The sequence below is a fragment of the Camelina sativa genome, chromosome 16 (assembly GCF_030686135.1).
Source record: "Camelina sativa cultivar CO46 ecotype springtype chromosome 16, ASM3068613v1".
Lineage (NCBI taxonomy): Eukaryota > Viridiplantae > Streptophyta > Magnoliopsida > Brassicales > Brassicaceae > Camelina > Camelina sativa.
In genome coordinates, this window is record NC_141895.1 from 880,257 (window position 1) to 905,250 (window position 24,994).

The window sequence follows — 24,994 nt, forward strand, 5'->3', positions numbered from 1 at the left end:
AGAATATGGTCGTAAACTGGACCAAGTGGGAAGTGGACTAGTCTTAATCTGAATCATTACTCATTAGGTATATTTGGTCAGGATGGTGCCACGCTCATCAACATCATCTTTTCTTCTTTTCTTTTTTTCATGGGAGGAGATATTGGAACAGAACTTAGAAACAAAGTCACCAATTAACCCCAAGTTCTTTCTTTACTTTAATTTTTTAAACTTTCATTATTGTGGTACGAACCTTTACAGCTTCAATGAGTACCAATCACACAAACAAAAAAAATATTTATTATTTGGTGACAAGTTATCTTTTTTCGCATGCAAAAGAATTTAAACATATTCAAACAATCAAACCTATTGGAGTAACGGAACAGAAAATATAGATATATGTTTAAATTATACCGGAACATAAGACAACATGGGGATGTAGCTCATATGGTAGAGCGCTCGCTTCGCATGCGAGAGGCACGGGGTTCGATTCCCCGCATCTCCACAATTTTTGTGTTTTGTTTTTTGACCGCCTCATAATTCATAATTCTTCTTGTCTAGTTCTCGCGGTTGATTGAAACAGGAGACTAGGAGAGCTTCACATCTATTTATTTTTGTAATAATAATTTGATCAACCATACTCCTGCCCCAGTTATCCTCCTCTTACAAAACTTATTCAGAATCAATGTCAATTCCAACAAAAAATAAAAAGACAAAAAGAGAAAAAAATGAAGAAGGAAACGTATCCTAAATGAAACAAAAAAATGGAGTGTGAAGACTGAAATAAAGAGGCCTCTCTACTTGGACCAAGCAACTGCTTCAATATCCGTCTGAGCACTTCTATACAACTCCAGCCTCTTTGCAATTGAAGTTCTTCGCTGCTGAACCGCAGGATCCTCATCCAACAATTTCGACAATTTGCTCATCTATTTTCAACACCAAACCATTTTACTCATATGTTAATACAATTGTCAAATTGCTCATATAGGTTTAGGATAATGGCTGTTGTTTACCTCTTTCTGGCCAAGTTCGGTGAAGAAGAAGTCAAGAAGGCATCGTTTTGCTTCACGGACTTGACAGTAAACAATGGATTTCGGAATGGAGTTTCTCAACCCAGCGCAGACCATGTTCACATAAGACAACACATTCGAACCGATTCTTCGGAGATAAGCATCGTTGTATCTGTCGAATATGGAATGTGTCGGATTCCCACCTTTTTCAGAGTCTTGTGGGAGTTTCCTGAAGAACTCGACCGTTAGGTAACCAGACTCCATGTCCACTAGTAACAGAGTTGCTTTCCTGCTCTCATCTCTCATTCGATCCAATGAATCCACGGCTGCACCTGATACTTCCACTCTAAGCGTTGGATATTGTTTCAGTTCCTGTCGTGATGTTGAAACAGATAATCATGGGTCAAAAGTGATTATCATTTTGAACTCTGTTGAGACCTGAAAGAGATATTCTTACAGATGTTTCGCCTATGGATTTGTGGATAAGATCCTTGAGAATAGAATGAACCGCATCGACAGCTGCTTCAGCAGGGCCTCTAATGGAGACTAAGCATGATTCTATGAGACGGCGATATCCTTGTTCAGGAGCTATGAGATGCGGTTGATATCCATCAGCTTCAGTGATCAGCTTCCGTACATTTTCCATGGAGAGATGTTTGTCGAATTGCAGCCTTTTGATGGCAGCTGGGAATTGATTGTCGAACACAGAATTTATCTTTTCACCACCTGAGCGCCTGTGAGGTTGTTAGTGGTAAATTGGTAATCATAAAGCCAGAAAATTGCATTAGAAACAATCCAGAAACATGCGGGTGACTTACGTGCCATCGAGGTGTTCTTTAAAAGTTTGATCAAAGGCACGGCAAATTTCCATGATCATATAAAGTTTTCCCTGCATTCAAGAGAATGAGTATTAACAAAGGAGGGAATTGAAATGAGAGAAGATTCCGTAGAATGAAAAGCAAAAAAATTCCTAAAGATATAAGATCCTTACACCAGCATCAGCTGCTACAGGCTTGCCAAGACGGCTTAGCTCTGTCTCTAACTCAGAGATTGTCTTTGTGATAAGAGACTGAAGTCCTGGGATTCTCGACTTGATAACAACTTCTAAATGCTGAAAAAGGTATAGCTAGTTTTAGAGCAACTACCAAATATTTTATGTTAGAAGCTTCATATACAGAAACTATATACCTTAGAGAGCATTTTTCCTAAATATTCTGAACCCATTCTCTCAGTTAAATGTCTGTATTCGGAGCTAGACTGGAAGTAATCACGTTCACGCCGACGAGCAGCAATCATATCAACACTTTTATTGATGTCAGCTTGAGACCGGTTTACAACACCAACCCAAGGATATCTTAATTTGTATCCCCTTCCTTCAAGTATCTGAAATCTCCAAACATATATAGAAAAAATTTAGGGACAGTTAAATATTTACTCACCACTATTTAGTGAGATTCTCATATTTAATCTTCATTGTGTCTTTTTCATATTGCACTCAAAGATAAATTGTTGTCTGAATATAAACTTACATCAACAGCATTAGTGCCTTGGTCCATGAGATCAATTTTAGTTAAAACTCCAAAAGTCCTGTCTCCTGAGAACAGCAAGTACAACGAAGCAACATGAATCAATCAATTCAAAATAATATCAAGATATATTCGTTGCAAGGATCATCGTCTTCGTTTACTATAGATAATTTCATAATAAGATTACCACTAGGCACCGACCACGCAACTCAATCATATATACAAAGCGCCATAGAACTTAAACCATATTTACTATGTCCCAGTCGCTTATAACCACAGAAAAAAAAACTCGAAGTGAATTCAGAGAGCAGTTGTATCAAAATATAAAGAGGGAAGAATCCGGCACCTTTTGGATCAACTTCACGAGAGATCTTAATGGCATAAGATGTAGCAAGATCCTGATTTGCAGGGGAAATAGCTAGTATGATGCAGTTGGGCTGTCAAAAAATGAATGATCAATCTTCGTTACTTTGCTTGAACACACAACCCTTAGAGAATAGGAAAGCATCATTATTCTACAGTTGTATTCTGCTACACACAAATAATAGTTACCTTCTCAATAAACGATCTGACCATGTTCTCGATGTCTTGAACAATGCTTTCAGGCTGACCATCTAGAACAGCAATGGCACCAACGTATATATATTATAGAGTATATGATCTTTTATGGTTAGAGACATTAGATAGTGAATTATAGTTTTTTTCTTTGTTATTTCTGCCAATTTCTCTAAAATATTTAGAAGAAAAAAACATGTAAAAGAAAAATATAATACAAGTGTCGCACAAAAATCCGACGACTTCATATATATTGTTTGAAAGTAATTGGACTAAAAGAATTTGTGTGGGCTGGCTTGTTTGTTTTGGTATAATATATATTTTAATAACATGAGACACTTATTATTTTTAGTTTAGTTAGTAGATTTGCATTGTTTATTAGATGATCATATATACAACGTTGATTTCATTTTATAGTGGTGGGTTCCGTGATAAGATTAAAAATAAAATAAAAAAGAATGAAGGAAATAGCTAACTTCTATTGTCTATTGAACAAGTCATGCACAAAATGGAGGTTGTATTTAGTTATTTAGTAGGTAATATCCCGCGCATATACGCAAGTTGTTATATTAGTTATGTTAATTCATTTTAGATTAATAGAGATGGTTCTATTATTATTTTTATTTTTTTTTATTCTTAAGTACTTGCTTAATTTACCTTATGCGAGATCGGGAGTTCATCATGTCAACCATGGTACGAGTAGCCCCTCTTCATCATGAGAGATGAAGAAACTACAAACACACAAAACAAAAAAAAAGATCAAGTCTTTGATATATATAACCAAACACTTAAAGTCTCTTCAACAAAACCACCAAATCCATAGCCCTTCATTAAGTCTCTGTTTTTAAGGTTTTCAAAGGTAATCATTACCATGGGAGATCGGTTCAAGTCCATGGGAGATCGGGATCATCCGAGACACTAAAAACAAAAAAGAAGATTAAAGGAGCTTAAATCTCTGATTTTCTTCTCAAAACACGACAAAGAAAACGAAACAGGGAAAGCATAAACAGGTTGTATTTAGTTATTTACTAGGTAATATCCCGCGTATATGTGCGGGTTGTTATATTAGTTATGTTAATTTATTTTAGGTTATAATAATCATAAAATTATGAGAAATTTCTGAGAAGATTTTTTTAATAAAGTTTTTTTCGAATGTTATTTCTGAGTGGTATTGAAAAAGATGTATTTTTGAAATTCTTCCTAAAAATACATATATAACAAATAAATTTTCTAAATGTCAATAATACACTTTATTTAGTCAAATTATACAATATCAAAATATACCAGCTATTTAAAAAATATTGTTAATGATAAAAATAGAAATTTACTATGATATTCAAAATTTACCTAAAACATTTAATAATTAAATTGCATAATTATTTTTTAAAGTATCAATTAAATATATTTCCTATAAAATTATATGAAATGCAATAAAAATCCCAAAGATTAATTTAATTTTTAATCTCTTTTATATTCACCTTAATTTAAGCTATATTGCTAGGTTAAATTCTAATGATTTCCTCTTTGTAGTAAAAAATTTTGGAAATAGAGTATCAAATTTTTTTTTATATAGAAAATCAGTAAATTACAAAATTTTGAATTAAATAAACATTATAATGATCTTTATATAAGTATATTTTGGGTCACAAAAATTAAATATAATGATGAGTATACCAAAAAGTGTACTACAATTTTTTTTGGAGGCAAGAGAGAGTTAAAAAAATTGATTTAATAATTCTATTATAATAGTTTATTTTGTTAAAATATTGAATACTTTAAGAAAATAAAATAAATATACATGAATGAAGATGATTTTTTTAGCTTAATTTCCTCATTGGGCTTTGATCAAAATTAGTGTTGTTGAATCTGCATCAATAAATTTTCTTACAGCCACCAAAATTTTATTATATATGTAACTGAAAATTGAACATAATAAGAAGAAAAAGAAGGAAGGAAGAAATACATAAAAACAAAGAAATAAAGTTGAACAAAATATAAGATAAATCTAACAAAATATATAATTACACTATTACCATGAGTTTTGAACCCATGCAAGAACATAAACAAAACAAAGAAAATATTTAGAATGTGAGATATGGTGGATGATGATGTGAGAATAGTTATTTATAGTATTTGAAGGGATGAAAGTTAAATTTCTAAAATTATTAAAAAAATAATTAAATAGAAGAGTTAATTATTTATTTTTAGTGTTTTTGAATGAAAATGAATGAAAAAAATAGTCAATTCACAATTTATGTAATTTCAGTTAAAATTTAGTAGTAAAGTATGATTTAAAGTATAGATTAATGTACATTATTATATTTTTATTAAATAAAAAATAAATATGATTCTTTTAGAAATAAAATGCTAAATGAACCAATAAGGAGAGAGTGAAACTTTATATATATATATATACAATGTAAGATATACATATCATACAAACATTAAAACTAAAATTTAGAATTACGTGTTTACAATGATATTTGAATTAATTTTTTTTAACCTATACAACAACAATAACAAAAAAACACAAAAAAAAAAAATTGAGATATAGTGGAAAAGGATGAGAGAATGAAAGAATGAGAGAATAAGAGAATGAGTATTTATATGAAGAGAAGTGATTCAAAAATTATATTTTAAAAATGAGAGTTACAATTCTAATTTATTATTTTTTTTAATACAATTGAGTGGAGAAATATAGTTAATGCATAATTTATATGATTTCAATTTTATATTAATATGTGAGTTAAATGTCAAGATTAATTTTTTTTTAATATGTGATTTAATATAAATAAATATTTTAATTTGTTTTGATTTAAGGAAAAGGAATACTAAGGGGCTCAAAATTTTAACTTACACATGATTTGATTGTTTTGTTGATATAAACTCAACAATCACACATAATTTTCAAATTGAAAATATTACTTTTAAAGTGACAAACTAAATTAGTTTTCTTATAAAATTTTATGTACTTCAATCCAAAAAATTTTAAAAACCCCGAGGAGAACTTCTATCTTTTTGGTTTTGTTTTTTTTGTTTTTCACCCATCAGTTTAATTTATAGTGCTAGATTTCATACTAATGGTTTCATCTTTGGAGGATTTAGTTAAATGGTGTTAAATTATATTGTGTTTTCTATATTTTATTTCCAGTTAAATATGATTTCTTTTTGGGATAATTTTTTCATTTTTCTTAAATCACAAAGACCAATTTTTTTTAATTGAAGTTCTTTTTGTTTTCAAAAACCTCAAATTTTAAATAAAATAAATATTATATTGATCTTTACATATTTATCTCTTGGATCACAAAACAAAATAGAGTTTATAAATAGAGTTTATAGACTTTAAACAAAATAGACTTTATAAATTGAGAATTTTATTGATCTTTAAATATTATTATATTGATTCACACCAAAAAAAAAATTATTATATTGATCTTTACAAATTATTAAAAATGATACATGAATATGTGAGATAATCAGAGTAAAGAATAGAGAATTAGAGATGAATCTTTTCAACTTCATGACTTATTGTGTGGTGAATATTGTAGAAGAGTATGAAAAATAATAACTTATTAGATGTTAATCTAATATAGACAATGGAGATAAACCTTTTAAAACATTAAAGTAAACAATGTAAGCTATACATATCATACAAACTCAATGATATTTGAATTGAATTTTTTTAACTCATACAACAACAATAACAAAAAAACACAAAAAATAAAAAGAGTTATAGTGGGAAAGGATGAGAGAATGAAAGAATGAGAGACTAAGAGAATAAGAGAATGGGTATTTATAGGAAGAGAAGTGATGGAAAATTACATTTAGAACGATAGGAGTTACAATTCTCATTTATTATTTGTTTAAATACAATTGAATGGAGAAATAAAGTTAATGTATAATTATATGATTTCGGTTTTATCTGAAAATGTGAGTTAAATGTGAAGATTAAATGTGTTTTAATTTGTGATTTAATATAAATATTTTTTTTTTGTTAAAGTTGAGAAATAAAGTTAATGCATAATTTATATGATTTCAGTTTTGTATGAAATGTTAGTTAAATGTGTTTTAATTTGTGATTTAACATAAATATTTTTTGTGTTAAAAGTGAATTACCAAGTGGGCCAATTATGATTTTTTTGATTTTTTTTATATTTTTGTTTTATCTTTTATATGATTTATTACCCTAATTTGTAATTCTTACTTTAATTTTCAGGAGAAAGCTTCGTTGTGACCGGCCGCCGTTTCCAGGTAAGAGTTAGCCCATAGATGCTGCAAAAGCTATCAAGATTGGCTGGCTAGCCTTTGTCATTGTTTCAGAGAGAACCAAAGTCATTAAGATAACTAAATCTCACCAAGGTCAAAATTGCAATATTTAGAAAACTGAAGTTAACGTTTCTAATACTTTTCATTGCGTGTCCCAAGACACCAGAAAGCATACACATTTGATTCATTTTTTAACGTCTTAATTATAAGTATTTGTTGATATTTAGCATTTTAAAGACGTATATTTTTAGGCAGTCTTGTTAGAAATTCTGGTTTAATAGAATACATGTGTCGCACAAAAATCCGACGACTTCATATATATTGTTTGAAAGTAATTGGACTAATGAGAGTAAGTAACCAAAACTTGACGATATATTGTCTTTGTATATATCATTAAGAGCTATAATTAAATTTCGTTAAACAAGTATAATCCAACCTCAGTTACAACTTTAATATCAGATAAGACATCAAAATAAAATAAAAATTGGTTTAACAAATGGTACAAACATCCTACGACTTCATATCGTTTTCTGAAGTAACTGGACTATAAACGATTTGTGTGGGCTTGTTATTATCGAGAAACATGTATATCAGTATAATAAAACATCAAAACAAAAACAAACATTTTATTCAACTCATAGAAATTTTAAAATCAATATTCATTATCTAGAAGATGTTCAAAGTTAGTCCAAATATGCTCAATCAAATCTTGTTTTAGTTGGTCATGGGCTTGTTTATCCCGAAGTCTTATTTGACGAGTAATCGTACTGCTGATATTTGAACCCACATTGCTGTCTATTTATATTTGTTCTGTCATATAAAATAATAATATTTTGAAAATTTGCTGAATCCGGACTTGGTGAAATTGATCGGTCCATCTTAGCAATTGACTTAATGTCAAACTGTTTTTTGTCTTGCAAGATGGTCTCAAGAGGCGAAAAACTCTGTTGGAGAAGATGATGCTATGATGAAACTAAGTCAAGATATTGGAGAAATGTGGCTCAGACTTGTGGAAAACCTCAAGGGAGTTTGTCTTGATCAACCCGACCAAGTGAGAAACCACGCAATTTTAATGTTGCAGCGAGCTATAGCCGGTGCAGAAGGGATCATGTTACCACAACCTCTATGGTTCAAATGCTTCGATTCCTCAGTCTTCCCATTGCTAGACGATTTGCTCGCTTTTTCGATCGAGAATTCAAAAAAGACTTTTAAGAAAACAGTTGAAGAAAGAGGATGATTCTAAATCACAAAAGTAACAGCAAAAAGGGATGAACCCAAATCAATCCTCGTTACAAGTTAAGTCCTAAATCAATGCAACAAACCCACAACACGGTAAAGAAAATGGAGAAGCAGAAGTAAGTCTAGTCCCCGTACGGTAACATTTGATGCACATGGCATGGCAACAGTTGGGCAACACCATCTTCGTGCATGGCTCTAAGCATATCCCGCATTCGTCTTCTCTTTCCAAGTCAATGCTATTCATGAATCTGCTGCCTTCAATGTCATACTGCTGCTTTTTGGTTATGGACTTTGGATTCGGATACCACATGCTTTCTTCTGGTAAGTCAGCAAAGTTATATGAAGTCGCTCAAGTGATGGTAATATAACACCTGCACTTAGCATGTTATAAGATTAAAGCCAGTAATAATGGTAGCTTTCCTTCCGTACCTGGATAGATTCCACCGCCCATCAGGCCGTACCTGTACAAGACAAAGAAGACACCTATAAAACAAACAAGCCAAGAGGAAAGGGGGAAAAACTATCAGGGAATCTACCCATCTACACACACACACACAGAGGCAAGTCGTGTAAACAGAGGACTATATATATGGTAACAACCTTGTATATGAGGATGTGGAAGAAATCAAAATATCTTGGAAGCAAACATGAGAAATCCATCCATTGTAGCAGGAATATGAAGAATGGAGCCAAATTGCTACACACCAATTTCATCTGTAGACGCACACCGCTCTTTCCCATTGGAATCTCAGCCGCCCTGAATCAGTTTTGAGACAAATCAAGTTACTTTACTAATCCTTCTTATCACATAGAGTCATTCATAGACCCATTTCGAGACTAATCAGTGCCTATCCTTTTAATCACATAAACCATTTCTTCATATAACATATGCCTCGAGAACATACCACACATACACCAATTCTGAGACTAATCAAGTACTAATCTATTTCTTCTAATCACATACACTATTTCTTCAGACAACATATGCATCAAGACCACACAGACATATACCAATTGTGAGTCTGGTTTTCTAACTCACATTTTCCCAGTAAAATCACACAAATCAAGAACAAAACTGACCAAATCCACCATCCAAATTCGAATTTGTTCCTATTCTACAGCCAAAAGGTATTCTGAGATCTGCGACCGAGTCGTAAACAAAAAATATACTGACCTCGAGCTGAGCTGAGGGTCAATCATCGAGAGATCGCCAGAGTAATTCATAAACATTAGCGCGTGGAACTGATGTGGCCATGGCGTCGGAATCGGCTCAACCGCGGTGGCCGTCGAGAGAGAAGAGAGAAGTCGAGAACTTTCTCTCGCGAAATTGTTTTGTGTTAACCCTACACAAAATCTTCTACCAATCACAACCAACCACGTGTCTAAGTAGACGGACAAAAAACGTTCCCTTTAAAAATACGTTTCTTCATTATTGAGCCTTTTTTTATTTATTTTTAAAAGACAAATGCTGGGGACGGCCAAATACACGGCGATGCACATGGTCTGAGGCGATTAAAACACGGCTTTTAAATGACCGAAACTGGTTCATGATTTCATCTCTCTCCTTTTGACGTTTGTCTCCATGCATTAATGAGACTACGAAATTGCTACTCCTTATCTTCTCAGTAAGCCAATCCACCTTTTATTTATACTTAAATTTCAGATCAAAGCTTTCAGATTATCAACAAAAGATTATAGGGACGAAATCTTACGAACACGAGTAATTGTTTTTATACCTTTTGTCGTTTGTCCAAAAAAAAAAAAATACCTTTTGTCTCGTGTTGCAGAAGATAATAGCCTGATTAATGACAAGCCTTCCATAAATATCGCAAAGAGTATTGAACTTCCACTCTTCTTTATCAACATCAACATAGTATTGTTTGATTCCCTGAAAACTTAAGAAGTTGTAATTTATGCTTTTCATGATGAAACTAAAACTTAAAGCATGAAAATGTCAGAAGAACAAAACTCACTTCGAGAGTCAATTCATCAGGTTTCACAAATATCCTCACAAGATCTGTCATAAACTTTTCTTGCATCTCAAAAATCTCTTGAGGTAGAGTAGCAGAAATCAAGCAAACCTATTATAGCAACCAACTTGATTAGATTCATATTATCAACAGAAACTGGAGTTAATCAAAGTACTAATATTCATACAATTGAGACTGTGAAACCCAAATATCATGTGGAAGAGATCTATTATAGTCAAATTCAAAAACTCACTATATAATCCATCTAACTCTTGGGAAAAACATTATAGGTATTTTTATTAAATTTTTTATATTTACAATTAACTAAAAGTTGTAAATTAGATTCATCATTCTAAAAGTATTTTGTTAAATAAAAAATTGGAAGAATTTCTATACTATTAAAAGAATAAATGCTAGAGAATAATTTAGAAAGCTATAAAAACCGTTGAGATCGAAATTTTATATTATTTTGTGTGATGGTAAGAAAATAAAAACAGTTCAAACAGACAAATATATATAGACTAGTATTATGACCCATGCATACGCACGGTAATATATATTAATTGTAATTATAAAAGATGAAAATAAGATATTATTAAAGCTTCATAAAGATTACAGATATTAATCAATGCTAGTTTAGATGTATCGAAGTTATATATGAACAGAAAACAAATCAAATATATATATATATATATATATATATATATCAAATTAATAAAAATATTTTGTTTAGAAAACTCATTAATTCATTTTCTAAAAATAATATCTGGTTTTCAGAAACAAACAAAAATTAAGAAAATTACTGAAAAATCACAAACAGAATATACTAACTGGACTTTCTCTTAAATTTTAAAAGAGTAATGCATTTAATTACATATCACCTACATATGTAAATCGAAACAAAGATATTTGGTTGCCAAACTATAAAAGCTTAAGGAAGTTGTTGCTAACCTTTTCTTCCACGACATGTGTAGTTCTCTATTCTTTTTTGTGTAGAAAGATTTCTCGAGCACTTGTTGCTCTTCATACGAAGAGCAAACAGTTCATCGTCATTTATATAAATTGTTCAAGAAAGCGCTAGGTGGTATCTGGGCGGTAATCCAATACCTAACGTCTAGAACGCTTAGTCGGGGCCTAGACGGTTTTTAGGCGGTTTAGGCGTTTACAACATAAAATATTATATATATATATAATTATATTAAAATACATGTTATAAAAATAAAAAATTTATAAATTATAAACAACGGTAAGAAAAATACATTTATTTAAGTTATATTAACAACATATAAATGTTTATAATTACGAATATAGATATAAAACATAATAATTTAATTATATGTAATTTAAAAATCAAAAATAAATATTAAAATAAAATGTATGTAATTTTAAGCGGGTTAAGCAGTCATCTAGGCGTCTGTTGAGCGCCTAGCGCCTAGACGGCGCCTAGGCGGCCGCCTAGAGCGCTGAACACTGATATTAATAGAGAGAGATATTAAACAGTTTCAAAAATATTGGAATCGTGATGAGAAAATTTTGGGATTTTTTAGCATTTTGTTTTTTTTTCACTAAAAGGTAATTTTAAACCACTCACGTTTCATTTAAAAAAACAACACATGGAAAAATATAAAACGTAAAATATTTGCTTTTCTTGATTTCTTCCATTTAATTTTATTATATGGAAGAAATTAAATTGCCATGTGTCAGATTTTTATTTGCCTAGTGACTTGTGTTTTATAAGATAAAGGATTTTAAAAGATACTAATATTCGAATAAACATAACTCTACAATGAACAGTTGTAACTTTACAAAAAAAAACGTTACAATGAACAATCACAACTTTTTGTAAAACACACAATTTAGATTTTTTTCAGATTTTTTTTGGAAAATTATTCAAAAAGTACCATTGAAAAAACACGGTGGCATTTATTCGGATTGCTATTATATATAGATTAGTGCTATTACATTTACAACTACGAAAAAAACAAAAAATAACCATAGAACACTACCAAATATTTTATTAATTATGGTTTGGATCCCAAACAACATAAAATATTTATATTCGAGAATGTACAAAACAAAAAAAAAATTATAAAATAAAAAAATTTAAAACAATCCGCGGCATAGCGCGGATACTAACGTAGTACTTTTAATAACATGTTAGACATGTTAATTATAGTTTGATCAGTAGATTTGCATTGTTAATTTTAAAACCATCATATCAAGTAATCAAATTTATTTACAACGTTCGTTTCTTTTCATAGTGGTTTCCGTTGAATAAACCTTATTGCAAGGGCCAAGGCCCAATATGTAACATTGAGCCCATAATTATGAATGATTTAAGACAAGTATACAGTATATTCTTTTTTTAATGTTCTTGAGTAGTCGAATGGTATTTTCCGTTACTATAATTTACGAAAACAATGTCTCTAGGTTTTCTCTACCACCACACAATTTCTATGTTAATTACCAAAAAAGAGTGTGTTTTTAATTAAATTAGCTAAACTAATCTTTTTCTGCTAAAAGAGTTTAAGATTATGGAGAGAAATTAGGCCCACTTGGTTTGAAGAAATCTCCAATCTTTCTTCGCCAAGTCTCCCACACAGACACAAGTGTGTTCCTTCTTCTTCTTCTTCTTCTTCTTCTTCTTCTTCTTCTTCTTCTTCTTCTTCTTCTTCTCTATGTATGTCGGAGAGTAGCAGCAACTTTAATTATTCTCTCTCTCATTCATCATCATGGAGTCTCTTACTACATCAAATCCTTCCTTCGTTTGTTTCTCTAAAACCATATCTCATTATCCTTATCGTCTAACTTGTATCCAAAAGTTCGAAGCTTCCAACAACAACAACACCTTATCCTTATTTTGCTGTAAATCATCGAATCCGAAACCAGATTGCAATCGTCGTATCAAGAAGCTAAACCCATTTTGTGTATTGCGCCCAATCGTTCGAACAATAAAGGGTTTGGTCTCTTCTCAATCAAGGCTATGGATGTCTCGTTTTCGAGCTTACAGAGACGAAACGGCGGCGTTTTCATCAGAGGACTTCGTCGGGGATTTGAAGCACAACGGTGGGTTAGGTATTGCCCTTTTGAGCGTTACGGCTTCCGCTAAGATCAAGATTAGCCCTTTCGTTGCGACGCTCTCGTCCAATCCAACCTTCGTTTCAGCTGTGTTCGCGTGGTTCTTTGCGCAGTCGAGTAAAATGGTTATCAATTTCTTCATTGAGAGGAAATGGGATTATCGTTTGCTGTATGCTTCTGGTGGGATGCCTTCCTCTCACTCGGCTCTATGTATGGCTTTGACGACCTCTGTGGCGCTTTGTCACGGAGTAGCAGATTCGTTGTTTCCTGTTTGTTTAGGTTTTAGCTTGATTGTGATGTATGATGCTATCGGTGTTAGACGCCATGCCGGTATGCAAGCTGAGGTAAACATACCATTCTCAAGTTTTGTGTTTTGGAGAGAATTTAACTGAGTTTGACTTTGGTCTTCTTGAAGTGCTTGTGTATGGCTTATGTAAATGCTGGTCTACTTGAGGTTGTGTTATCATTAGATATGGAAGTATTGGAGATTCAGGCTAAAGTTCATGTCTGTTCTTGGTTCTTGAATTGAAGAAAGATTCCAGAACAGAAGGGTTGGAGAGAATTCTTCTTATAGATGGTTTTGCATTGTTAAGGACTATAGAAGTTTCTTTAGGTTATGGATATTAGGCACATGTTGATGATAACTGTTTTTGGTCCTAGAATGATATACAGTGATCTTGACAATATTTCAGAGAATGAAGAGTTTTTCGAAAGAGAATTTTGTAAATTTTGTTTGTTTTTGTGAGTTAAGATGACAATGTTGTCTTTGTTTATGTCAGGTTCTCAACTTGATCATTAGGGACTTGTTCGAAGGACATCCCATTAGTCAAAGAAAGCTAAAGGAATTGCTCGGTCACACCCCTTCGCAGGTTCTTGCTGGAGCATTAGTTGGTGTGGTGATTGCTTGCTTTTGTTGCCAAGGTTATCTAGCCTCAGCCTAAGATCTCGTTAACAATTTCCTCATAAGTTTTCTGGTTGGTTTTTTCATTTGGTTCCAAGTTCGCATTAGCAGAAAAAACTCATGCTTTGAGTATTTGATTTTGGCTTAAGACCCGTGGTTGTATTATATGTTGTGTTCAGCAATAGAGAAAAACTCGTGATTCTTCTTTCTGATATTTTTTCAGTTTTTGTAATCTCCCATAAATACATTGGTAACTGGAAGAAGACACTACTACTGTATCTTCTACCTTATCCCGGGTTCTGACTTTCTAACCAAGTTTCTTTTTTTAGTTAATCTATCTGTTTGTTACAAGTTTTATACAGTTGAAATACTCCCAATGGCTTCTTGCTATTTGCAATCAAAACAGGTACTTGATGCTGTAAGCAGACTAGTAAAGTATGGCTTTGGTCAAGCCTATCAGTTGGCTTCGACGAGGACATGGACACTGATTCTGAGGACTAGTCATTACGCCCCAATTTAACAATCTGTCCTAGTTGTTCTTCTCTTGTGGGGTACGTTAGTGTTTTAAGCGTTACTACGATTTCTAGTTTAAAACACCATACGCCACAATCAATCCCCAATACTCTGCTTCCTTCTTATACCTAGTACGCCAATCTTCAAAAGATAGATAAATCCAATCCAGAGGTTCACCGAGATCATCCCTGAGAACAAAGATTCAATGGTGGATGATGTTTATGATGATAGATAGAATATAGATTGAAGAAGGTTTTGTTATTATTATTCATTGGTCTTGTGTTTGGCCGTAGCCTTACATATATAAAGAGGGACTTTCTATAAAGAGATCAAGTAAAAACCTAAATTACTTAACCGGAGGGAATTAAAACCAAATTGCATACTACAGTAAGATAGAGGTGAGAGTAGTATACTAGTATCGAGAATCCTGTCACACATTCAGCAAATTTAAGCTTGAGAAACCCTATCTTTCAATCCCTCGGTGCTACTTAACTCGACCAAATCACCACGGACTTAACAGCCGGCGTTACAGAATCATTTGGTTCAATTTCGAGCAACAATAATGGTTGTGCTTTAGTGACCAGTTCCTTGAGATATACCCAAATCAGTGCAAACGTTCGACAACAGTCTTACAATACTTAGAATCAAAAGTAACTTAAAGATGCACATTGCATTCATAGGCAACAGTTTTTGATTAAAAGCAAAAGATTTCACAAATTTTCACTAATTCCAAAGACTAATCAATAAAAACACTAATCACAAATTTTCTCACTTATTTATAACCGATACAAAATATTTAATTTAGCATCAATTACAATGAGTGATGCCATGCCAATTAATTTAAATTGATACTAATTTATCTTAATTTGCATCACTTAACAGAAAAAATACTAGTGTTCAAGAAAGCAGTCTAGGCGGCCGCCTAGGCGCCGTCTAGGCGCTAGGCGCTCAGCAGACGCCTAGATGACCGTCTAACCCGCTTAAAATTACATACATTTTATTTTAATATTTATTTTTAATTTTTAAATTACATATAATTAAATTATTATGTTTTATATCTATATACGTAATTATAATCATTTATATGTTGTTAATATAACTTAAATAAATGTATTTTTCTTACCATTGTTTATAATTTATAAATTTTTTATTTTTATAACATATATTTTAATATAATTATATATATATATAATGTTTTATGTTGTAAACGCCTAAACCGCCTAAAAACCGTCTAGACCCCGACTAAACGTTCTAGGCGCTAGGCGTTGGGTCACCGCCTAGATTCCGCCTAGCGCTTTCTTGAACACTGAAAAATACAAAACAAATATTAGCATCAATTTTCCACATGCTAGCAAATTTATAAATAATATTTATTTATAAAAAAGTCTAATAAAAATATTAAAAAATCTAAGTAATATTAGCATCAATTGTTTACAAGGGAGCAATTTTAACATCAATTATACAAAAATGCTACAACTATGTAGCATCTATTGTTAGAATCATAACATATATTAACATCATTTATATTAATTGATGTAAAACTAACATCATTTGTAATAATTGATGCAAATATATAAATAAGTGATGCGGTACACCTTTTTTATTTGTAGTGATCATTTAAAATGCTACAGAGTGAGTATATTATATAATTGAAACTACTAATCATCACTAATAACATTGTATCAGCAAAACAAACTTTGTGCAAACGATTGTTATTTGATATTATTTTTTTAATTTAATATTTGATTTTTTTGGATACGACAATGGAATGCCATTTGTTTTCAAGATTTTTTTTTACAATGTCATTATAATGTATATTAAGAAATAGAACAATGAAAATACTTTCATATTATTTTGACAAATAAAATATGTATTCCATACATATACATATATTCGTTTGTGCATGTTGAACAAAGTAATGGAAGATTTAAATAGATTATGCGTTAATAACATTGTCTAATTTTCATTATTATTGCTTTTAGGCTCCTCGTGAACTTTGGGGACTACTCCTTCACGCACCACAATAAATATGTATCGTTCAACTAGGCTGCTTCAAGAATCTTTTTTCCACTATCTTTCATCGGAAGTGGCTCAGTAGCTTGCGCTTTCAATTTTTGTTTCGTATTGCCAAGTTTAAGCTCTGATAACATCTCAGTCAGTGAAAACTGACAACAAGAGAGAGTTTATCATGATCCTATCCATTGATATGACAATTTTCTTCAAAACAATATACAGTCATGCAGACTAAGACCATCATTAGTGGAGCAACCCTCCTAAATTACTCTCATATTAAATAATTATATAATTAATATTAAATTAATTAAAGCAATCCTAAGAGAACTTAAGCAAAATCACCCCTCCACTAGAGAACCCCAAAGAAGGTTGCTCAAGCATTTAAATAATAATTTTTTAATTTGTGTTTATTAATTATCAAATTTTAATTATCTAAAATGACAAAACAATTATTTCAATTTTTTATATTATATAAAACTTTGAAATATTAAACATATTTTACAAATTTTAGAATATTATACATATTTTACAAAATTCGAAATATTAAATATATTTTACAAAATTCAGATTAACTTTCATATAAGATTAGAAATACTGTATAACATGTATTAATTTTATGTTTGGATTCATTTATCTATGTTTTAAGTTTCTTGATGAATGGTTAGATAAAAATTTAAAACAAACATTGCATTGCATGATGGATGGATTAACAGAACACAATCAAGAACATTCATAATAGAGAAGTTGAATTGTAATTCAGTTTATTTTGTTGATTGCAGCGATAGCTTGATGGTCATAATTCTAACAAAAGAGTAAAAGAGTTTCCGATCAAATATCTAATGGCAAATATGAAATATCTAACCAAGTTTCTAAGCCAAATTTTTTTTAAAAAATCAGTGAACTTGTTTTACAAGCAACAATCAAACAAACCAAAACCATTTTCCATTTAACTCTCAAACATTCTCTCATTGCACAACAACAAGCTATTTGTAGAGGAAGACTGTAAAACAAAAGAAAACAGATCATTTCAAGCTATTTGCAAAGAATCAGATCATTTCCTTCATGTGTTTGGCAGCAACAGCTATGATACCATTCTCCAAAACTATTGTCTTTTAACCTCTCTCCACAAGAACTTGTCTTGAGAGATTCTGACACTCTTACAAAATTCTCCACAGTAAACCTCTGCTTCGCCGCTTGCTGAGCAATGCTGTCGTCCTTGGGTTTCTCCTCACGACGTGGCTGAAGCTGATCAAGTTCAGACCAGTTTTGCAGGTAAGGGCTAAAATGCTCTATGAGTGCTTCCATAGCTGCAGGCTCGCCAAGTAAGGCAAGATTCTAGCAACCATCTCTGTGTTCCTTTGCTGTTTGTTCGACTTCTGGATTTACGTGGAGATTCTCAACCATAGGCTTTAACATCTTCACGTGAGAATACTCTTGTTTCTCTTAAAACATCTCCCACTTTAAGTAGTGTCTTTGAAGTAACTGATGAGAAACAACACCTTGAAACATGATGTGTAGAAAGAAACGTTTTCCTCAGCATGGTTTCACCTGAAGCAAGAAAGGGGACGAATCAAACTTAATATCTGTCTAAATAACAAAAACCTTGAGTTATTTACTGGCAATTCTTCTCATTGAGTCATTTTGTCGAACAGCTTATAGACACACCGTTGAAAGTAAAAAAGATTCAAACTTTGCAAATTTTATTCCCCAATTGCTAACAATATATGACCCATCTGGCTTTACCATCAACCGAAGAAGCTCTAACATCAAGCAGCTTCAGGCTTGAGCTGCTCTTGAGCCAGCCATGAACACGATCACAGCAAGAACTTCCAAATGAATGGATTCTAAGTCTAAAGACTTGCGAGATTGAGACACACATCAGACCCTCTCTTTTTCTCTCCCTAAATAAGCTCAAGAAGAATCAAAGAGACAATGTCTCCTCTGTTCGTGAAGACAACTGCCTCCAGAGACGACTATTCCAATCTGTAGATCCACAAGAATCGAAAATTGGAACGAAGCACATATAAACACACATTGGATACAACTTCAACAGTTTCATTTATATAATTCCCTTCGGATTCTAAAGACGAGCAGTTTTCACAACATCATAACAAAGTTTGTTCAAAACCCCATAGAAAAGTTAATAACTTTGACTCAAATTTTGAGTAACTCGGTAGAGATAAAGAAGGGAACAAGCTAAAGACAGTAGAACACGAGTTAATCTAGATCTCAGCATAAGAAAGAAGAAAGCAAAGCAGAGAAAACGTCATCCAAAAGCATGAATTTTAAAATTCCAATCAGAAAAATGAAAAACAAAAACGACTCTTTAATCAATTTCAGAGACTCGATTCAAGCCGATAAGAGTAGTCAAAAGCTTCAAAACTCAAATCTTTAGCATCGTTTGAACATCTACGAAGCGAATACAAATCATATCTTTCCCCTAATTGTGTCAAAAAAAAATTTTGCTTTTATATTTACGATACAACTAATGATAAAACGCCAAGTAGCGTTTTTAAGGGGTTGCTTCAAATGCTTCCCACAGTAACGATTCTCTCTTATTTGGACCATTAATGAGTTTTTTAGTCTGTAATTGGGGCCCAACAGTAACCCACAGAGAATCTCCAACTAATGATGCTCTAACGAACATGGCCTTAATTCATTTTTAAGTTTGCCTACAAACTCTCTTCTGTTGCTATACCCTTTGCTGTGACTTGGTGCCTCAGTTACTTTTCTTGTTAGAATCTTCAAGAGCCCGCTTGGATCGTTTTCTTCTTTTTTGTCTTGAGGTTGAAGACACCTTTCATCAACGAGCTTATATCCACAGATCGATCTCCCATGATTTTGTCATGGTACATCTTGCTTCCTATCTCACATATCTCTTCCTCTACTTCTTCTAGTGGCTCGTCTATATTCAACTTCAATTCTCCTTTCCTAATAACCGTTACACCAAACCCGTTCGCCTTGGCTTCTCTAAATGCATCCTGTATACATATATATATATATATGTTAGAGAGAACAACAACCTTAATAAATTACGAGTACAGAGAGGTAAGGTAGTTTCCACTTCCTTACCTTTGGCGGGCGCGGAACAATGAAAACGTTTCCACTTCGTAGCATATCCAAATGAGCTTGAATAATGTAACAGAGGTTCCGACAGTCCGCAGCGTTCTCGAAAGCAATCACGTGATGTGGTTTGGGTTCTAACTCGAGATCTGTTGCCATCTCCAATGTGTAGAACCCTACTTGCTGCTCTCCATTGGCATCAACTGTGTACAACTCAAGGCACTGAAACACGAAAAGACAATTAGTTTTTCAAGGACTTTTGAGTTTCTTTAATGTCAAATGTTTAGCAACAAAACATACCAGTACATGCGGAAGGTCCAGCCACCATAGATAATCTTCTTCCTTGTCTTCTCCATACTCGCGGTATTTGCTCACAACAGCTTGAGGACCAAACAACTCCATCTCTCTCTTGAGTTTGTTCAGTTTCTTTTCCATGAACTTCTTGTTCCTCTTTGGCAGCTTTTCCATTATATCAGCTGCGTCTTTGATTTCATCTTCTGTAATCCACCGATCCAAGTCTTTTCCCATGTCTCTCATAACAGCTTTCACTTCTGGATCAGTCTCTGCATTGTACAACTCGAGGAACCCACGAGACCATTTCTTCGTGTGCTCCCAATACTCCTTTCCTGATTTTTTTCCAGGTCTAACAGATCCATCGCTTCCTTCTACAACAATCTTTGGCTGGCTTGAGGTAATTTCAGATGAAGGGGTGAGAGTGTTCTCAGAGGAAGCAGACTCTGATAATTCCTGATGAGAGCTCTGTTCTTCTAATTTCACAGGAGATACAGATGCAGCTTTTCCAGAAAACAATGCTTCGCGCTGCTCATGATAGTTATTGAGAAACTCGGGGTTCTTATCAAGAGAAGGCCCTTTCCATCTCGGTATGATTTTTTCTGGTGGATCATACAGACTGATGCCATCTGAATAATAATAATAAGAGGAAGGGAGATAACTGAGATATATTTTGACAAGCTCATTAACGCATAAACTGTGAATATCTAAGATATTGAGCAAACTTAGTCTCAATCAAAGTTGTAGAGAAGATTACCTACTCCGTAGTCCAGGTTTTCAACGTTTGAATGAATCCACTGATGCAGATGAGACAGTTTCTCATTTTCTTTCTCAACTTTCTTCTCCAAGCCTTGCAAAAACATAGCTTTGTCTTCAGCATCAATCAGGTGAAACGGATCCCTACCAGCCAGCTCATTATCTCGAACAAGGAAGACAATGTCTCTTAGCTTTTCGTCCTTCATCCACTCAAGCTCATCATTATACTCACTGCGGTAAAGTTCTGCAATTTCAGCAATTGTACCTGGCTCCTGAGTTTCACCCTCTCTTGCAGCCATATAATTATCCCTAAATCCTGCTCTCATTTTTTCAACGACTGGCTTAAATTCATGGTAGTTTTTCTCTATCCAATTCCCATTCCCCTTCTCTGATGGTTCTTCCTTCTCTATATGTTCAGTACCACCAGAAGAACTTTTGGCTGATTTGGAAAAACTTGTTTTGCACTCTTCTAATTCATTTATAAAATTTCTTTGCTTGCTGGATCCCTTATCTGCATTCCCAGGTTCTGAGAGTCTTTGGTAATCATTCTTTAGGGGTTGAGAATCAACATCCTCCCCCAACGCTTCAGAAGAAGTAGAATCAAGTGCAGATCTCAAGTCTCCATTGACAGCTGCACCGAAGATTTTATTATTGTCAACCGATTCGTGTTTTCTAGCCTTACCACGCTCTTCATCGCTCAGCTTTGAGAAGATTTCAACACTGTCTTGGGCTATCGTCTGAGACAGTTCCTGAGTTAGCTCTTTCTCACCACGTCTTCTTGAAAGGAACTCTTTAGCCTCTTTTACAGACCGTATGACCCGTAGCTTACGACCAGTGCTAATCTTCTTCATACTTAACTTGTCCTTAGAAACAACATCAGGAGACTGGATGACTCCATTGGTAGGAACTAGTGGTACCACAGTACTCAACTTTTCTGCGTCAGATGCTGCCATTTGATGATTTGGAAAACCAGAACCTATCAAAGCCCCATTCAGCATTGGAATAGCAAAATCAGAAAGTTCAATGTTTTCAGTTTCAGTCGAAGTCCCCAAGCTCTCATCTTTATCATCATCATCTTCACTGTGTGTCAAACCTTCATCATCGTCGTCCATTTCATTGTTCGCATCGCACTTCTCCTTTTGATTAAGTTGTATGCCAGCTTCTATCTCCCGCGCCCGTCTAGCCATTGCTTTGATTTCATGGATCTTATTATCAAAGTCCAAGGATTCACCACTCTCAACCTGAAAAGAATTCAAGAGTTCCAATTTCTTCTCTGGACCCTTTACTTTAGATATGCTACTCATAAGTTCTTTCCGATCAAACTTAGGCTTCTCAAACGAAACCAATGATGGCTTTTCCAAACCCTTGTGTAAAACTTCCACAGTACCACCTTTCTTCTCCGCCCTTTCTTTTTCCTTCCAAGCTTTCATCTTTCTCCTCATCATCTCCTTCTCTAACTCTAACTCTGTACACTCAACCTCATTACTCTTCTTGTTAAACACAAGCACCGTCTTCAGAAACCAGAGTCCAATGTAACCACACAAAACAGCTCTTCCAATAGCCGGCAACTTTGGAACTAAGTCAAGACGAAGAATAGCGTTTTGGATTGAGCTAACGAAACGAAACTCTTCCTCTGAAGAAGAAGAAACAAACTTGACAAGAGAAGTATTTTTAAGGATCACAGTTTCCCCATTCTCCATCTGTGCAGCTAATTTCTTGGCATATAGAAGAACACTAGAAGTAGAACTCACTGATTCCAAATCCTCGAGACCTAATCTTGTTCTTCTACTCAAGACCTCGTTTTCATCAACCTCAACCCTGACCACGTTTCCAAAAGAATCCTGATGGACAGTGAAAATGGGATTCGAACCAATCCCCCAATATCCCTAATAGTAGTATCTTCAAGCTCATTCACTAAATTCGAAACCCTATCTTTCTTCAATCCCTCCTCGGTGCTACTAAAATCGAACTTATGGCTTTCGTTTGGAGGTTTCGTACCTGTGGGGTTCGGAGTCGAACGCCAATTCTCATCACCGATGATCTTCTTCCTCAGAGAATTGCGTCGCCTCGAGGTCTCTCCAAAACGAGCCGAGACTCGGAGAATTGAGTACTGGAATTTGAATCGATGCTGCTTTCTCTTGTTTGTGAGTCTCCTCCTTATGGTCGAATTAGACGAGAAATTGAAGAAAAAATCTCCATTTAGAAGAACCTCCATTGATGGGGATAAAGCTTCGAAGAACAATGGTTGTTTGACAAAAAAAAAAAAAAAAAAAAAAAAACAAACAATTTAAAGAACAATGGTTCAAACGTTACATAAAGAAGAGTCCTAACGGAGTCGTCGTGGCTGTGTAACAACGCAAAATCTCCAATTGTGCTATTAACACTTTTAACAAAGTAATTGACCAAAACGTTACTTATATTGTATTTACGTAGTCTTATGTACCTGTTTTTTGCACTTTATTTTTCCTTAAATCATTTCATGCAAACATTAATCTAATTTATCTCTTTTTCCATACATATACATACATATTTCACATGTATTCGTTTGTGCATGTTGAACAAGCTAATGAAAAATTCATTTTCAATTTTTTTTTATTTAAGTTTTTATTTCATATTCGATTGTTAACGATTATCTCTACATTATTTTTTTTCAATCTTTTTTTATTGTCAACAGTTATCTCTAGCTGAAATTATTTTTGCAGAATACACAACAACCAATTATGAGAAACCCATTTTTAAAAACTATTTTGAAAATTATTAATATGGTTAATATGCATATTTTGAAAGTCTATAAAATGCAATAAAATTTATAAAATCAATTATGAGGAGCTGGTGACAGAAGTCACATTGATCAAAGGAGTGTGGTGGTTACTCGTATCCATCAACGTTGTAATTTTAACTTGTAAGAATGTGAGTTCGAATCCAAACACTTTCCACTGAAGAGGAAGAAGAATAAACGAACTTGACAAGACTAGAGAACTATGACTATCCTTGTGAATCACACATTTGTTCCATTTTCCATTTGTTCAGCTAATTTAAGGCATATAGAAGCCTAGAACTCACTAATTCCAAATCCTCAAAACCTGATCATGTACTCAAGATCTCGTCCTGTCCTCTCCTTTCTCTCCAGTCTCCACGTTTCCAACCGAATCCTGATAGACAGTGAAAATGGGTTTAACAGGATACAATGTTAACGTCGTCGCTCCCTAAACAAAGCTAACGCTTTTGGAGACGCATCAAATGAGAATTATAAACATTTTTACATATTTCAGATACAGCAGAATTGTAATGAACTCTATATATATATATATATATAACCCTCCATGACATGATAAAGAGAAAGATGTATAAGAACAACACAAGTTTATCGTCAGATAATAACCCCTAATCCTTTATCCTATAAAACACAAGTCTGTCTAATAATATAAAGCCACATCAGATTTTATTTTATTTTTAATTAATAAAAAATCAAAAACAAATGTACACACGATTCTCTACAAATATTAAAAAACCTTAACCAATTGTCAAAACCTTTGGACTATTATTAATAAGGTTCTAATTTTCTATATTAAATTTAATTTATAACCAATAGAACAAAGTTGAAAGTAATATTTTTGAATAAATTATTTTGTTAGATGATAAATATGAGACAATTTATGTTTATTTAGAAGTGGGTATTTACAAAATTTAGAATTAATAAATAACTATATATTTTCCTTAATCCCATTTATTTTTATTTTTGTAGAATTAATAACTTAAAATTAAAATAACTAAATAATGTTATAATTTCGAATTTGTGAAATAAATATTTATATATACATATATAATCTCTTT

The 24,994-nt window shown here is 33.0% G+C and overlaps 3 protein-coding genes, 1 non-coding gene and 1 pseudogene across 5 annotated transcripts; 2 read left to right on the forward strand and 3 right to left on the reverse strand.

The window, feature by feature from the left end:
- The first annotated feature begins 411 nt into the window (after positions 1–411).
- On the forward strand, positions 412–484 carry TRNAA-CGC (transfer RNA alanine (anticodon CGC)). Its single transcript has one exon. It is a non-coding gene; the product is annotated as a tRNA-Ala (tRNA).
- A 102-nt stretch (positions 485–586) lies between these two features.
- LOC104753198 (phragmoplastin DRP1B-like) lies at positions 587–8,756 on the reverse strand. The gene is made up of 10 exons (XM_087490660.1): positions 8,663–8,756; positions 3,068–3,129; positions 2,862–2,952; positions 2,519–2,583; positions 2,178–2,372; positions 1,981–2,100; positions 1,808–1,878; positions 1,447–1,723; positions 993–1,361; positions 587–905 (listed from the first exon to the last, which is right to left on the reverse strand). The coding sequence occupies exons 1-10, from the start codon at positions 8,754–8,756 to the stop codon at positions 777–779; spliced, it is 1,473 nt and encodes a 490-aa protein (XP_087346786.1). The 3' UTR covers positions 587–776.
- Positions 8,557–9,981, reverse strand: LOC147925002 (uncharacterized). The gene is made up of 4 exons (XM_087491820.1): positions 9,750–9,981; positions 9,176–9,332; positions 9,037–9,058; positions 8,557–8,946 (listed from the first exon to the last, which is right to left on the reverse strand). Exons 1-4 carry the CDS (start codon positions 9,803–9,805, stop codon positions 8,858–8,860), a joined length of 324 nt encoding a protein of 107 aa, XP_087347946.1. The 5' UTR covers positions 9,806–9,981; the 3' UTR covers positions 8,557–8,857.
- Positions 9,982–12,915: 2,934 nt separating this feature from the next.
- Positions 12,916–14,857, forward strand: LOC104749139 (uncharacterized). Its single transcript, XM_010470720.3, has 2 exons — positions 12,916–13,967; positions 14,403–14,857. The coding sequence occupies exons 1-2, from the start codon at positions 13,278–13,280 to the stop codon at positions 14,562–14,564; spliced, it is 852 nt and encodes a 283-aa protein (XP_010469022.1). The 5' UTR covers positions 12,916–13,277; the 3' UTR covers positions 14,565–14,857.
- A 4,772-nt stretch (positions 14,858–19,629) lies between these two features.
- On the reverse strand, positions 19,630–23,422 carry LOC104749140 (uncharacterized; annotated as a pseudogene). Its single transcript, XR_015584638.1, has 4 exons — positions 21,162–23,422; positions 20,414–21,033; positions 20,123–20,335; positions 19,630–20,031 (listed from the first exon to the last, which is right to left on the reverse strand). The product of XR_015584638.1 is annotated as an uncharacterized LOC104749140 (transcript).
- Between the last annotated feature and the right edge of the window lie 1,572 nt (positions 23,423–24,994).

Excerpts from the sequence above, each read along its gene's own strand:
- LOC147925002 (XM_087491820.1), bottom strand. The coding sequence starts at position 9,805 with ATGTTTATGAATTACTCTGGCGATCTCTCGATGATTGACCCTCAGCTC. Across the intron at positions 9,333-9,749 it reads GACCCTCAGCTCAGCTCGAG|GGCGGCTGAGATTCCAATGG; the intron begins GTCAGTATATTT and ends AAACTGATTCAG. Across the intron at positions 9,059-9,175 it reads TCCACATCCTCATATACAAG|GTGTCTTCTTTGTCTTGTAC; the intron begins GTTGTTACCATA and ends TTTGTTTTATAG.
- LOC104749139 (XM_010470720.3), top strand. The coding sequence starts at position 13,278 with ATGGAGTCTCTTACTACATCAAATCCTTCCTTCGTTTGTTTCTCTAAA. Across the intron at positions 13,968-14,402 it reads ATGCCGGTATGCAAGCTGAG|GTTCTCAACTTGATCATTAG; the intron begins GTAAACATACCA and ends TGTTTATGTCAG.
- LOC104753198 (XM_087490660.1), bottom strand. The coding sequence starts at position 8,756 with ATGGTGTTGCCCAACTGTTGCCATGCCATGTGCATCAAATGTTACCGT. Across the intron at positions 2,373-2,518 it reads AAGGCACTAATGCTGTTGAT|ATACTTGAAGGAAGGGGATA; the intron begins GTAAGTTTATAT and ends TGGAGATTTCAG. Across the intron at positions 906-992 it reads CCGAACTTGGCCAGAAAGAG|ATGAGCAAATTGTCGAAATT; the intron begins GTAAACAACAGC and ends TGTTGAAAATAG.